This window comes from Anticarsia gemmatalis, chromosome Z, assembly GCF_050436995.1.
Source record: "Anticarsia gemmatalis isolate Benzon Research Colony breed Stoneville strain chromosome Z, ilAntGemm2 primary, whole genome shotgun sequence".
Classification (NCBI taxonomy): Eukaryota; Metazoa; Arthropoda; class Insecta; order Lepidoptera; family Erebidae; genus Anticarsia; species Anticarsia gemmatalis.
Genome location: NC_134776.1, coordinates 10,274,179 through 10,287,620, shown reverse-complemented (window position 1 = coordinate 10,287,620; position 13,442 = coordinate 10,274,179). Strand labels below are relative to the sequence as shown.

Below are 13,442 nucleotides of genomic sequence, written 5' to 3'. Positions count from 1 at the left end.
TATTATGATAAAATCAGGAATTCTTTATTAAAAAATACTGGAATAAATATGGGATAATTTAAGTATTTAAGTTCTAATATTATTTTTTTATAAAAATAGTATATTAACCTCAAGGTGGTGCTTAGTATACGTAATGGTTATGGAGACTTGCTGGCATTTATTAATTAATTAAAATCTGTTAGAGTTAAGATAGCAGACGGGTCCGCGGATCACAGTAAAAAACATTGTTTGAGAGCATACAAATAATAAACATACTTTTTACTTTATTCAGTTCTATCTTCAATGCAATTAGTGTCCAATGACCGATAATAATTCGGACGATTTGCTAACGTCCACACGATAAGCGATATCTTTGAAAATATTGTCATTAAAAACCCTCTGTGTTTATTTTTACAAGCATATTTACAATTTATATTACACTAGACTAGAAAAAATACTTATAAAGTATGTAACTTATCAAAAAACTATATAAGATTTTAAAAAAATATAATAAAAAACTAGCATATAATTTAATGTCTACTTTACCAATTTCGAATTATCGAAAATATTATAATTGCTGTAAGGAAAAAGTTGATAATTTTCTATTAAATTTAGGCCGTCTTAATATGTTGCTTTTCAAATGATGATGATGGAATAAGTTACTGTTGTACTGTATGTTGTCTGTCATTCAGTCACGGAACTGTTTAAAATCGTTCTGTTATTGTCATTAGCTAGTACGGCTGACAGTTTTGTTGTCTATTTATCAAGTTATGTGTTGACAAGTACACAACGATTTTACTAACGTCCTTACATAGTAAAGATACATAACAGAAGTCCTTACATAAGAAATAAGCCCTTTCCAAAATAATAGATTCAATTTAACTTTTGTTAGTTTATAATATATATTAATATTCTTTAACGATTTGAAAGTCGGTTCTTTACTTAATCTGATCTTTAATTAAATTGAAGGTGAATTTTTTGGTAAAACATATTCGATTTCTTTATACATTTTATTTTTCGTCATCGTCGTTTTATAACAGGCTGTACCAACTATCTTTACTTGTTGCTAATTCAAGTCTTAAGGTACAACTTCTCATGAACGGATTGAATAAACAAGTATAAAAGAATTCACTCGGCGTACTAAGAAACAATCCTATTGTTCTATATAACTTGCATTCCCATACTAGAATTGACATAAGGCACAGTTTGATAAGAATGACGTGTAATGTACTACATCTAGTGCTCACTAGTGAAGTCATCAGCGAAACCAACTCGAAACAATACATCTTAACTATCGAAGAATGCCGAAAGAATATGTTACTTAGTAACATGTACTAAGGTCTATTTTTGACTGTACAGTGTCGTAATTAAAACATTTTAAAGCAAACAGCTGTTCTCAAGTGATGATGGGATGCCAACTGCAAAAACAATCTTGTATGTAGGTATTTTATTATTTAGAACAAAGAATAACACGGCCCATATGTTGTTATTTAAATATTTAATTATCAAGAGACTAGTATTGTTATTATAAATAAGCCCATGTGATAATCAGTCGTAAAATCCTTAGGGCTTGTTCACACGGTCGAAGGTTCGTGGTTTGTATACCAATGATAACTTCAAAGAGCTCGATAAAGTTCGTAGACGTATCGAATAACCGATGAAAGAAAATATCGCGAAATTTCCAGCGCAGTTTTCTATTTTCTGGCTTATTTTTTATTCAGATTGCCTGAGAATAAAATCGTGGAAGACGTAGGTTGCAGTATCATAGAATTAGATTCAAAGGAAAACTTGAAAGACTTTGTTTGGCATCTCATGGATAAAAATATTCTTAAATCTGATAATACCTAAGTATAAAGAGACGACCACGTCTGCGTAGTTGACTACTTAGAAAGCTTGAACAATATCGAGTTACATCGCTATTTTTCTGAGAATAATAGATCGACTTTTGTTCTTCATGTGCATAATAGAAGGCTAAGTAAAGCTCGGACAATGTCATAGAGGCGGTAAACATACCTTCAAGTAAAACGATGAAACAAACAAAAGAGCAAGGAGATTGACCCTTTCTGATATAAACTATCATTAAATTCTTAAGTCAGTCAAAAGCTTCCATTCAAATGTTCTTCCACCCGGAACCGGATATTAAAAAATAGGAACAACCCTATTAACAATCAAGTGGGAGTAATATATCCCAAACTGGGAATCGAACCGAAAGCGCACACTTGTGCACGCCACGGGATGTGCACTAGGGGTGTCTTTACATATTTTTTGTCACATTACGTGCACTACTTGAACCCGCTTCCGTTTCATTGTGAACCGGAAGTTATTCTGGTACGATCAGCTGAGCAGATGGACATTTTGAGATTAAACTATTATAAATATTGTAAAAAATACTAAGCTTTTATATCAGAAACCTGTTTAGGGTTTCATTCCCAAACAAGTAAGTCTGCTCTCGAATCATTTTACCCTGTCTCAAATATTCGGAGATTCAAATGTCTAGTAAACTCAAAATAAATATCTCAAATAAACTGGTATTTAATAAACAAGGGTAGAATAGGAATTCAAAGCGCAGTCCGAATGAAACCGCAGTTTAATTCCAAAACAAATTAGTATCGGACTTCTAAATTGAATTCATTAAAACTAGGTAGTATTTCATATTTGTAACATAGGAGTACCAACTAGCGAACCTCATATTAACATCTAAACTGAAAACTGTAAAGTTTGTGAGAGTCCGAGCGTACATTTTCATCAGGATTAGAGTTTTAAAACAACTCCCGTACATATAGTTAGATTAGATTGGATGTGAAAACTGAGTGCCGCCGACATGTAATTATTAGAATTATATTTTAGAATATGTATATATAGTTGCGTATGCAATGTGTCGTATTACCCGATATACATAATAATGTAAAAAATCTAATATGTAATTTTGTTGGAACGGCTCAGACATGGCCGTTTATCGTGATTCCAAATTGAGTCTAGCTAAAAATGTATTTGTATACTTTCTTTCAATTCTAATTTAGAACTATAAATTTCAGTAGAAAGTTTAAAGACAGTGTCTGGCGCCTTTGATAGGGCAAGTACGATTAGCATTTTGTCCTTCAAAGGCCTTCATCATTTATGATCATTCGTATTGTTGTCATGTCTATGTACAGGTCTCTCTTGGCTCCAGTCACTTTATGGAAGTATCCAGGTATAAAGAATCATTACATTCATACGATCAGGATGCGTAGCATTGACATTATGCTGATTTGTTTCGTATTCGTACTAACCATGCGTCGCATTTGGATTAGGTGCATACCTACAGCTGTTTTGAATGCAACGGACGCGCTGAGAACTAGTGGCGTCTGTCCGGTGATACATAAGTATGAGGCATGGTCTAATCTTACATTGTTTTTTCTTTCCAATGGCTAGTCGTCAGTCAAAGATGATCAAGTAGCTCGAGCGCTTTTGCCGCGGTTTAATGACTTGTGTCTTAATGGATCCAGGATCTACTTTTTACCATTACGGCAGCGGTTTTATCACATCTTTCTAATCAACCATCTACAGACTAACCGCGCCAAAGGTTTATTAATACTTTTAGACGGACCACTCAGTTAAATTTTAAAAGCCATTTACTAAAAGTCAAGCTTGCCAAAAATAAAAAATCTATTGGAGAGGCAGGAATCATAAAATTCTGTTAAAAGATTTGCCAGTTTGGTCGACGTGCAGATAAATAAAAATAGATTTTTAGACACCTCCCGAATTTAAAGCCTGACTGAAATAGTGAAGGCTTTTAGCGAAAACTATGTTGGTTTAAATCGGGTAGATAGACGTCAATAAACGGAGGTCTATTAAAATAAAAATTATATACATATACTAGCTGACCCGGCAAACGTTGTTTTGCCATAAAAAATAAATAAAAAGACATTGTCCAGCGGACAAAATTGTGAATCTAAACCATTCTCAGATCCCCTTGAACACACACAAAAAATTTCATTTAAATCGGTCCAGTCGTTTAAGAGAAGTTCAGTGACATACACACTTACATAAGAATTATATATATAAAGATGTACCTACTTAAAAAAACGAACGTTGTACTAAAGTAATGATTTGTATGTTAAACATTATAAGCCGTTACATTTTGGAGCTATCGGACTCGAGAGCGGTTTAATAACACCGTTCTAAAAGACTGGAAGGCATAATGCAAACATTAAAACTTAGTAGCATCGAACGTAAATTACAGTATAACTGCAAAGTACTTGTCGCGAACACAAGTTTTTCTAGATTTCTCTTCCGTTCCAAGTCAATTAAGCTGCCTCACCTAGCTTTTACCCTCTCAGTGCGGAACCTGTTCCACATCACTACTGGCTTTTCTAAGAGATGAGCCGTATTAGGCGCTGTTTACGACTCACCGCTACCCATCAGGCCTTGATAGCTTCTGCTTGATTGCTATTCTAGCACTTTGGCAACAAATAAACATCTTTTGTCTTTAGAATAACGAGTTGGAATAAACATTAAAAGGTAGTTTGGAATGTAAGTTTCTTTCTCATTTGCGTAGATATTTTTTAATGGATCGTTAATAGTGTTTCGTTGTATGCCTAGGTGGTCCAGTGCTACGAGTGATTGACTGTCCGAAGGTTTAATTTCCCGGTTGAGCTCCGTTAAATAGTATATTCGTACCTAACTTCTCCTGTATTACCTGCCACTACTAAGACTTTCGCGACAATTTCCTTTGTGGTATCATGGCCCTCTAATGGAAGCCGGAATAACTCTCTGACTAGCCAGAAGGAGCCACTAAACAATTCATAAAGCTCGGCCACAAAATTGACGACTGCGTCCTCGATATTGAACATTGCGGGTTATTTCAAAACTACTAGCGAATGCACTTTGAGGGTTACTCATATAATATTGCTGTGGCGAATAAAGCATTTGCTTAAGTATTGTGTGACTTAGATTCACACACACTGGCATGAAGTCTGTTCTTGTGTGCTTGGAGAATAGCGCCATAATTCCATGTTTCGATAACACTGTAAAAGTGTGTGTGAATCGCAGCATTAAGACCATAGACAGTGTATCTCCGGAATTAATATTTAGTGTGCACAGCATCCCTTCAATTCGGTGTATATCCGCGTATATTTGTGAACGATGAGTTTATTCAGAATCAAGTAGAAAGTTTAATATTTTTGTACTTTAGTCTTGCTTAGTGCCTTAGTATATAATATGAAGTGTTTTAGTCTGAAAATTTTGCAATGCCTAGTTTGTAAAATTTTCAGACTAAAACATACAAACACTTCATATGTATGGTCAGTAATCGACTAAATATTGTTCTAATAATTTCGCTTTGTGCTTCAATGACTGAGACTATATTAGCACAATTACCGTAAACAGTTCTGAAGCACCTTTTAATGAAGTATGCAATTTTCCACGTACATTTTCGATACAAAATGGCCAGGAAATGACTGCCGGTTAATTACCGTAGATATACGCCGAATATTGATATCACATTCAAAGAGTGTTGCAACCTCAATGACTGTTTCATCATTTCAATTTTGCTGCAAGTATAATTACAAAAGTCCAATGGACCGGAATTTTTTGCCCATTTTAGTGTCAAAAGGAATTTCTATGAAAATATTAATACAAAGGTAGGTACATCGCAAATTAAAATTCGTCGTAAAATAAATGCTGAATATTAAAAAGAATAAAATGGATGGACACGTTTATAATTGATAGTTTATTAAAAGAGAACATCCGAATTCAATTCAAAGAGGAAGCGAAGAATATGAAATCCTTCCATATTTCTAGGAATAATAAAACCCGATCCAAAAATCTATGTAATTTTTAGGTAATGGAATGGAAAATGGCATTTATACCTATTTATTCTTAGCCGCTTACTGTTAACACTCATCTCCTAACATTTTTTTATATTCGGTGTTCATAGCAAGGCGGTTCAACAAACACAAAAGATCTAATACAAAAATTCATCAGTGCCTGTAAGGCTAAAATTCCTTTATCATAACAATTCCTTTATGCGATCCATTGAAAAGAAAGCGTTTGGTCTGGACCTAGAAAATGTCTTTATACAGAGATAATTGAATATTGGAAGAAGGTATGAGCATTCCAGACGATGCACTAATAAATATAAATAGAGGGTTATTTATCCGAGGAACTATTTGAACCAAAGGCTGACGAACAAATTGCTTAGCCCCTTGTATTAGTTTAATTAAATCAGTAGTAATGTGAGCCGTCGATCATAATTTAGAGATTCTTTATAAGCTATCTCTTCAATTTGTAGTGGAACCTTCAGAATGACTTATGAAAGTAGTCGGAGGTGTAAGGGATGGAATGGAAAAATACTACTTTAGGTCCCACTTACGACGTTGTCTTTTTATGAAATTTTAAATGTATAATTACTTTTTCTTTCTTCAACACATTTTTTTTTATAAAGCTGCAATACCACTTAGTAAAGAGCTATTGTCCTTTTGTTCCGAGCTGATCAAGAATGAGACAGACTTGGCATTACTTCAAGAACAGACTAAAAGATTGCAGCGGTGTCTTCCTATACTGTTGAAACACGACAGTCATGTCACGTTAAGAGCTATGTTATTATGAAGGGTTAATTAAACGATTCTATACCATTTTACTCCCCATTTCTCTTTAAGCATTAGTCCATAGATCATTCCTTTAAAATCCAAAAGGCGAAGCATCTTTACATTTCTCAAGCGGTTTGTCGAGTAAAAAAAAAACGATTTCTTTTTGTCACCGTCACAAGTTTTGGCAAGACTGAAGGCTTTTGTACAACAGGTGGCTTACTTGTTGAACGCTTCGGTTCTTAGCTTTGGGGTAAGGTCGGATTTAGCTAAGCAGCTGTATCCGTAAGTCGTGGGTATATTAGATGACAAACTGCCGACGAAGTCGTAAAACGAGATCAATTTATGTGCGGCTTATGAATTAGCGTGATTTTACGCCGGCGGGATGTTAGATGTCAGGATACCCTTAATTTCAAATGTACTTTTTTATAAGGTATCTTACGACAATGTCAAGCTTTTTTACTTTAACTGGTTTCTTTATTGGCTTTGTTTATCATAATTTTAATTGATTGTTAATAATTTGGTGCGATTTTCAAAAAAGTATCGGTAGAGCAATTTTTCTGTTTGAATAGAAGGATACTAGTATTCAAGTGTTTTTATTCTACTGCCCATAATCGAAAATAATGTGGAAGGTACGCCAACATTTTGGAAGACTCTATATCTAAATTGAAAACATGGTTATTGGAAATCCGATTATATTATAGAAAATTAGAATTTCAGCTAGATTATTCTCGTTACAACACAATACCTAGGCGTTCTAAAATATATTAGATTCCGCTTTTCGGTATAAACACAAAGAGGAGCGGTTTGATTGATGCGTCTATTAAAAGCAGGACAAAAGGGACCCGTCAATAACGTGTATTTCAGTATTTCAAATCACGTATTAAGCTGTACTCGAGCTGATTGCATTTCGGACTAGCGGTTTGATGACTGCAACCCTTTGACGCTGTACACGTTTTGTTCGCTGTTTCATAGTATTAGGCGCCGAATGGCATATTTGGAATCTAATACGGGTTAATGAAGTACCATTTGATGTCCGTTTGTATCAAAGGCTAATTTTCATTTTGAGAGATAGCTGAAATGCTTGCTCATATCTGTGACATCGTGTTCCGTTTTAGCCTTTGTGATAAAACGCTCGGCTAACTTCGTCATTTTGCGCACATATGTACAAAGCTTTGTTTGATTGGTAGCACATTACAACTCGCCCTTTTAAGCTAAGATAACCTTTGCTTCGTACACTTGTCCGTCTTTGTATGCCGGCTGCCGAGACAAAGCGCGAATTGAATTAGATTTTTTTGCCAGCGTATTTATTGAAAGGTACTCTCCAACTCTTCATGACCAAATCTTAGACGAAATGTTGAATATTTTTCTTTAGTTTGTAGTTTTGTGTTATTTTATTTAGTTTAGTTTTGTTAGTGGTGCTTAGTTGAGATAGAGGCCAAATTATGGTGACGATCTTTTCCTGTAATTGACATAGCATATTAAATTGTAACATTTTTGTACTTAGTTGATAAACTTCCGAAACATTGATAAAATGAAAAGAAAGAAAACTACAAATAGATTTAAATAAATCGCAGGAAATGTTGGGTTAGAAAGAGTACTTATTAGGGTTGTTTGATTTCTACAGTTAAATCTACTAATACTGAAACTGTTGTAACTACAGCGATATTGTAAAGTTTCAAAACCCATTGACCCGACCTTAGACCCAAATTTGTAAGAAGATGTCGGTGTAAGGTTCATATTAACCACGTCATTAATAAAATATGGACGAATGTATCTCTTTTTACGCCTTTGATTAGCTAGAATTATTACTGCATCAATAAAAAGTAGTCAGACAGTCTTTTCAAGACCCCAACCACAAAGGCTTCATAGTACCTACATGATATTCAAAATATTAAAAGCAATGTGCACTAATATCTCTATACGACACTTAATCGGCTTGTGTGCATTCATACTACTTCACTCGTTAATCCACGAGACTGTCTGCTTTTGAATCTACCTTGCTTTGACGTCTGATATCATCTAATACCCCTGAAAACCCAGATTAATATCTGCAATCGAATATTAAGACCAAGTTTATAGCGAATATTTACCAAAATGTTTTCAATGAATAAAATTTTTTGAAAATTCATTTTTTTCATTTTAACGAAAATTCTACATGCTGAAGAAAGACCCCGCCGTGACTGTATGTTTTACTACATTAATTGCCATAAAATTAAAAGCTACTGCACCCTATGTACCTACAGTTTATTTATCAAATTAATAGAACCATTATGTTGTTTTACAAATTTTAGTTTTCTTTGCAGTTTTGTGTATATGGTGATGAAATTGGAAAATATATAAAGGTATAGTGTTGCGATCGGCTTATGAGTTTAGGTAGGGCATTGTGTGTTAATCCTTAGCCTATATCGTTCCTTGCAGAGAATAGTCAATCATAACTTAGATTGCCTTCAATAGACAGTCAATTAGATCGTGCCTCTGAAGTTTGGTAGTTAATATTGAGGAGTGCAACAGTGAGGAGCTAACGAACATTCAGGCAGCAGTTTTAATCGCATTCTATCATGTATTTACTGTTTCGGGTGTGGTCCGTTTCAGCACCTTTGCATTAGTACCGAATAGTTAACTATTAGTGACGACGGCCTTTTTTCAGATGTCTCATACATAACACTGAGATTTTATCTCTCGGATAGACTGCCGCTTAATGAGAAAGAATTTGTTAGTTAACATAAGATAATAAGCTACAGTTGAGGTTGACAAATAAACGAAGATAATAAAGTTAGTTCTGTTTTTAGAGCCAGTTTTGATGAAAAAGACAAAATTTTATTGTGATTACTTATTTGCAAAATATCATTAAAATGTATTTCAGAAACGGGTTATTGTTTTTTTAACCCATAGCTGTCCCACTGCTGGGCAAGGGTCTCCTCCCATATAACGGAGGGGGGTAACATTTAATGATGAAAAATTATTTTTCCTTCATTAAATTCGGACCACACTTGTGAAAAAAATGCCATAAAACTTAACTTTTCAATCTTTCACAGTAGGTTCAAAGTACTTCGAACTTGAGACCTCGCCAAAAAGAACAGAAGAAAATCCAGCCATTCTTTTTTCGACTACAAATGATATAAATATTTTGTAAGGCGATTAAACTCTCGTAGTTAATTAGAGTGCTCTGATGAATTCTAGTACGTGTAAGCCTCGCATTAGTTTGCTTCGAGGTACGTTCTTGAGCCGTAATGATGCGAGTGAGATTTGCAACCTCTTCACATCCCCGACAAGGTAGCGGCATCAAGCACCGACGAGGTAGGTAATTAGGTAGATCTTTGTTTGACTTATCGAAATGATTTAATGAAATGGGTGTGTAACGAAAAGGGCAAGTCTCACTTAAAAAAGACAAGATGTGATGAGCTCAGATTAAATTTTAGGTTCATAATTTGTGTAAGAGGCAGAGTAAGAGCTCTTTTTTTCAAAATGTTGACATCATTTTGCTTCACAAAGGTACAAAATAGGTATACCAGTTACAATAAAAATATTGTAACTGGTATACCTACCTATTTTGTTATTTTAAGAATATTTTAAACTACTTTCCTAATTAGCAAGGAGACGCTACATAATAATATAGCTCTCTAGCTCGGTCAAAACCTTTTTCATCATTAAAAAAACGAGACACGACATGAATGCCTTGAAAATTATGTTCGTTTGATAAACGCGGCGAAATATCAAATTTCAATGCCCGTTTTTGTTTATTTATTTTGATCAGGTTTAAAAAAAATTAATCAGGTTCTCTTAGACGATCACCATGTTCGGTTTATAAATATAAATACATAGCTATTTATTTATCGAATGCGATAGAAAATCTTTAAACAATGCAGCCTTTCAAAGCTTTATAAAAATAAACAAAAACAATTTTTCTCGCAGTCGGTCGCGGAACCCTCAAAACACGGCACAACTCTATTGTTGAATAGTTCCATTAAAATGAACTGAACGTGTAACTAACTTTACAAACTTATCAAACAATCACAAGAGGTGTCTACGCGTTGTTTTCACTTCAACTAAGAGGAAAAGTAATACGGAAACAATACTACATAACAGTTTTAGCATAATGCCTTATTCTCATTAAGTTACCGTAAGAATAACATTATTAACTCGTTACACTAGCTGCCGAATATTACTTTGGCAACTAAGCAACAAGTTCGGAAGTTTATCAACTTTTTTTGAAGTTTTAGACTTACCTCGTTCTTGTAGCTCGGCGTTGGTCCCGGCCAGGGTGACGAAGAGAAGAAGAAATATCATCGTTCCCATTATCACAGTTCACGTACACTAAACAGTTAAACACTTGCGGCACGATACATGCTAACAGTCAAACACGATACCGTGCGGAGCGAAACACACGTCTACACCGCTCGCAAGCGCAGCCTTTGTGACGTGACAACGGACGGACCAACTGAACCAAGCGAGAGCTGTCAAAGTACAGGCACAGAGAGTCATCGCACAGACGCGCCACGCCAGCCTCACTTATCGCTATGTTCACAACCCAAACCAAGTCGTGAATTTAGCATCGAATGCGAGGATCCATTTTGAATTTTCACCAAAATTAAATTGCGGATGTTTTCAAACCTGAATGTCTGCATTCACTCCAGTTTTCAAGTAGGTATTTTGTAGTATGAGTCAAAAAAATAGACAGCAATTTGATTTGAAAGTCCAATATTTCAACCATTTGCGATTTGATTTTGCTACCAGTTTATTAAACCAAAGTTCAGCAATTTTTTTGAGATGGTTGAACGAAGGTTGTTATTCAGAAAGGTTCTCATTCAATATTATAGGAATTACTGATCCACTGGAAGTAGAATGTATTTGCTAATCCGTATTCTTACCATTACTGTAGATTACTCACATAATTGTTGAACATATTGTGATGAATCTATGATGTTATGTAGTACTAATATAACTAAGATTGTAAAAGTTGATAGATATTTCTTTGTACCCTTTAAATAGGATCTTCAATAGCATAAGTAAAATTAGTTTCTGTAGGAGTCGTAGCCCTGAAATAGTAATTGGAAGATAACTAACCCCTACCGTCATTTTTAAATAGTTTAGATCAAAGTATTTGCGGTAATAGAAGTTCAAGTCTAGCGATGGAATTAAACCTACGTTTACTTATCGCGCAGCACAATGAGTCGTGTCGCGTCTGTGTTATTTTTAGTCAGCGCAAGCGTAGCAGTAGCGGTAGGCTACATTGGAGAGCTGCGCTCGCGCAGGTAAGCCTCCCGGGCGCGCAGGAGAACAGAGGGGTGGACCGAGGAGCGAGGGGGGAGTGTGCAGCGCTCAATGCACTTGTCCCAAACGGGATGGGCTCAAAAGGCTCACGTGTTTCTCAAAGCTCCCATTCAATAAGACTGGGAACTAAAATTCGGTGAGTTCGAACAAAATGTTGAGCGTGTGACAGAAATGCGTCTGGCGTAGTGGTAGAGCCATTGAGTTATGTCGTTTTTTTCAACGTTGTTGATGTTCGTCCTAATTTTATATTCATATTTCGTTTTGTTTTTGATTTTATGATAATGCGGTTAGATTAATTAAGTTCGGCCGGAATGAAGGGGGCTTAAATTAATATAGTGGGCTGCCTCTTACCGCATGTTGCGCCTATTACCTAAGTATTTGCTTAGATTTAGTTATGAACATCTTACAATGATTCGGAAAAGTTTCTGTATTGTTTGTTACGTTTCACATACAAAGACGTATTTAAGTCTTGTTATCTTGCTAAGAGGATGAGTATATAATATATCATATTGTATAATAATAAAAAATTTAGTGTTTTCTTAATCTCTATTATTTTTTAATTCTAATTCTTATTTACAGAGAGTTCTTGCGTATGTTGATATAAAACATATACTTACTTCATGCAAATAATTTTCTGAAACACTTTACCTTTCCTCAAAAGTATTCATGTCTATAGACGAATTTCTGCTTATATAATACTGTAACTTATTACTGTAGCTTAGCTCTTAATAGTTTGCTAAAAATATACCAACCATTTCTGATGTCGTGGCAGGATTAATACTTATATAAAATACTTTTTTCAATTAAGGACATCAGTGGCATAATGATCAGTGGTCATTATGCCAACTTGAGTTAGGAGGTCGCAGGTTCAATATTCACATGGAATAGAAATTATTAGTATGTCTATGTCTCAGTTTGTGTTCATATTTATTCAAAGAGTTACTGTGTGTGATTCCCAAGATTTGTTTTGACTCAAAGAGTGTAAGTTATTATTTATAAGATATCAAATATCTATACTTCTATACTAATATTATAAAGCTGAAGAGTTTGTTTGTTTGTTTGTTTAAACGCGCTAATCTCAGAAACTACTAGTCCGATTTGAAAAATTCTTTCAGTGTTAGATAGTCCATTTATCGAGGAAGGTTAAAGGCTATATATCATTACGTTACTACCAAAAGGAGCAGAGTACCAGTGAAAAATGTTACAAAAACGGGGAAAATTTTGACCCATTCTCTCTTATGTGACGCAAGCAAAGTTGCGCGGGTCAGCTAGTCACTAATAAATATCATTAAAGTAAATGAGCAATTGAATGAAACTAGTAAAGGCTTTGGTTAGATATTTATCAATCATGAATTCTTAGAAAATAAATAATTTCATAAGTTTTAGACCTACTAGCTGAAAATAGCACCACCCGGTACGGTGGCGAAAGATCAAGCTTTTCAAACTTACCACCTGTAAAATCACATGACATATCTATATAAAAACGCCTACACTATATTAGAACGCCCCGCTAAATCGGCATCATGACATAATAATCCCTTACTCTGATCGGGAATAGCGCACTTAAAACAAAAATACGAGCCTTTATTAACGTAGGCCAGCAGAGAGTATCACTCCATTTGC

General features: G+C 34.8%; 1 protein-coding gene across 1 annotated transcript in view; it reads right to left on the bottom strand.

The window, feature by feature from the left end:
- The window catches only part of Egfr (epidermal growth factor receptor), a 115,698-nt gene extending 104,708 nt beyond the window's left edge, over positions 1 to 10,990 (bottom strand). Inside the window, exon 1 of the mRNA XM_076135461.1 lies at positions 10,775 to 10,990. Within this exon, the coding sequence (XP_075991576.1) occupies positions 10,775 to 10,844 (70 nt within the window). The 5' untranslated portion in view covers positions 10,845 to 10,990. The remainder of the gene's footprint in view (positions 1 to 10,774) is intronic.
- Positions 10,991 to 13,442: the final 2,452 nt, after the last annotated feature.